Consider the following 2,404-nt stretch of genomic DNA (forward strand, 5'->3'; position numbering starts at 1 on the left):
GGATACTGCTGTTATGTGCGTGTGTAGTGGGTGCCTGCCTAATTGTTATGATGAGTCAGGTCCCCGGACCAGAGAATGATAACAAGCGACGTAGAGAACTGAAAGTGAGTACCTTTTTGTATATGTCCCACAAATATGCTACGGAAAACAATAAGGAAGGAGATTGTTGGGTATGTACCCAAATCCCTATCCACTCTAAAGGAGGGATTCCTCTTAGACCTGTCCCACTTAATCTGTCAGAAGTAGTAGAGTGGTATATATACCAGAATGGCACACGCCAATCCCCCAGGATGATAAGAGTTGCGTCTGTGGTAACAGACGAAAAGAGAGAGGCATCCTCTGCTTTGTCATTTTACCCCATATCTGCAGAGCCCTGGGAAGCGGGGGGATATTATATGAATACCTTCGAAGGGTGGTACCAACCAGGGTACGACCGCTCCCAACAGCCTCCCTTCCTCACCCTCACCAAGGCCACAGGTATGGGAAGGCTACCGGGGACAATATGTTTAGTAAGGAATTTGACTGGGGGAATATTCGTAGGCACTAGTCGGTGCCCGTATAATTTTACAGTAACTGGTACTGCTGATGGGTTTCCCCTTTATACGTCCTCTCAGTATTATGGTTGTACACTGGAAGTCCCATATGCCAACCAGACAGGTACTTTCAACTACTCCCTGGTATCTGCAGGGTTTGATGTTGATAAAACCACCTCGTACAATGGGACATACTTTATTTGTGGCCACAAGGCATACCCCTGGTTTCCACGGGGCTGGACAGGATCATGTTACCTGGCATATGTGGTGCCATACATTTATCACTTGCCCTCTCTAGCGAATCATCATTATCGATCCAAAAGAGCTATTACTGAAACAGAACGATTCTTCGCTATCCTATTCCCCGGGTATGGAACGGCCAGGGCAATAAAAGAAATTCGGCTTGTAGCCTCGATTCTTGAGGAAGTAGCCAATGATACGGCTGAGTCACTGAGTAAAATTAACACCGAGATGGTGGCAATACGCACAGTTGCCTTACAGAATAGAATGGCTCTAGATTATCTGCTAGCAGAGAAGGGTAGAACATGTGCCCTGATAGGATCGGAGTGTTGCACATACATTCCTGACAGTTCAGAAAATATAACTAATTTGGTCGAACATATTCGGAAGGAGGTGGGAAAACTTAGACAACCACCTGAATCGACTCTGTGGAATTGGACAACCGGGTGGTTGGGATCAATCGGACCCTCATTGTTACATGGATTGATGTTGGTCTTTGTTATAATAATCCTAATGTACTGTGCATTCTTAGCGATAAAATGTTGCTGTGCACAATTGGCAAAAGATGCTGTCCCTGCCGCACCAGTCGGACAGGAGTATTGTAACGTTCGAGAGAGAGCTTTGTTTATTTAGGAGTACAAACAGTTAGATGGAAAATGCTTATGCGCAGGTAACGTTTGTATGAATATTTGTATAAGAAATGTCTTAGAGATAGAGTAGGGTTCAACCAGTGGTTATGGCATAAGGCACAAGAAGAAACAGATAAACAGATGAAGAAGGAAACACGAACAAAAGAAAAGGAGAAAATGGATATCAGAGAAGGACATGTTTTCGACACATCAGATAAGAATGAAGGATCAAAATGGACAATAGCCAATAATGGCATAAAGGAATCATCAAGAGTGTCATAAACAATTGTGATCATTGTTGGATTTCGTAAACGGATAACAAGGAGCTACGTGCCGCCATTTTTACCCTGGTACATTGGTTCCCAGGACAAATCAAGTTTTGATCAGGGACCAACAGGAAGGACTGTTAGGGTAAAAATTATATAGCTTAAAGCAGCAACATAAAGAGTTAAAGAATGTATTGTAAGAAGTGAACTTGTAAATAAGAAACAATGGCACAAGACAAAACAAACTCAGCTTAAGACGGGGCAGGAATTAACTGTTTGTGTCTGCTCCCATTAAAACCATTGTGCTTGACATTATTGTTGAACAGTTATTGAATGTGGGAAACACTAAATATTTCACAATTATTCAGTGGTGCAGCCTTCTGCAAACTATTTGCTGGAATCCCTTTGGATGTATTAATGTAATTCTACTATTCTATAATGCAAAGTAGATGAATCAAAATTGTGTGTATTGATGAGTTACAGTAATTGGTAGCTGCAAAACTGCCCATTTTGTAATTAACTATTAAAAAACTGCCCAAAGTTCTAGAAGGTTCCATATCATTCCTGTGAGGACAGGGGAGTTGTTGCTGGGGGAGCGTGATTGGTTGAAGACACCTGTGTGTAATATTTTGCTATTGTTGAGATACCGCGGCAAACGTGGGAGTCGAGACCAGAGCTAGTAAAACACAACTGCTTTTATTCTACCTCATGACAAAGAGGAACTGGAAAAGCCCGC

The 2,404-nt window shown here is 42.4% G+C and overlaps 1 protein-coding gene across 1 annotated transcript; it reads left to right on the forward strand.

Annotated features, from left to right (window-relative positions):
• The first annotated feature begins 337 nt into the window (after positions 1 to 337).
• LOC147114930 (syncytin-A-like) lies at positions 338 to 2,066 on the forward strand. The gene is made up of 2 exons (XM_085992123.1): positions 338 to 586; positions 725 to 2,066. Exons 1-2 carry the CDS (start codon positions 396 to 398, stop codon positions 1,404 to 1,406), a joined length of 873 nt encoding a protein of 290 aa, XP_085848249.1. The 5' UTR covers positions 338 to 395; the 3' UTR covers positions 1,407 to 2,066.
• The last annotated feature ends 338 nt before the right edge of the window (positions 2,067 to 2,404 follow it).

This window comes from Somniosus microcephalus, chromosome 7, assembly GCF_052327205.1.
Source record: "Somniosus microcephalus isolate GS21.2 chromosome 7, FLI_Smic_1.0, whole genome shotgun sequence".
In the NCBI taxonomy this organism is placed as follows: Eukaryota; Metazoa; Chordata; class Chondrichthyes; order Squaliformes; family Somniosidae; genus Somniosus; species Somniosus microcephalus.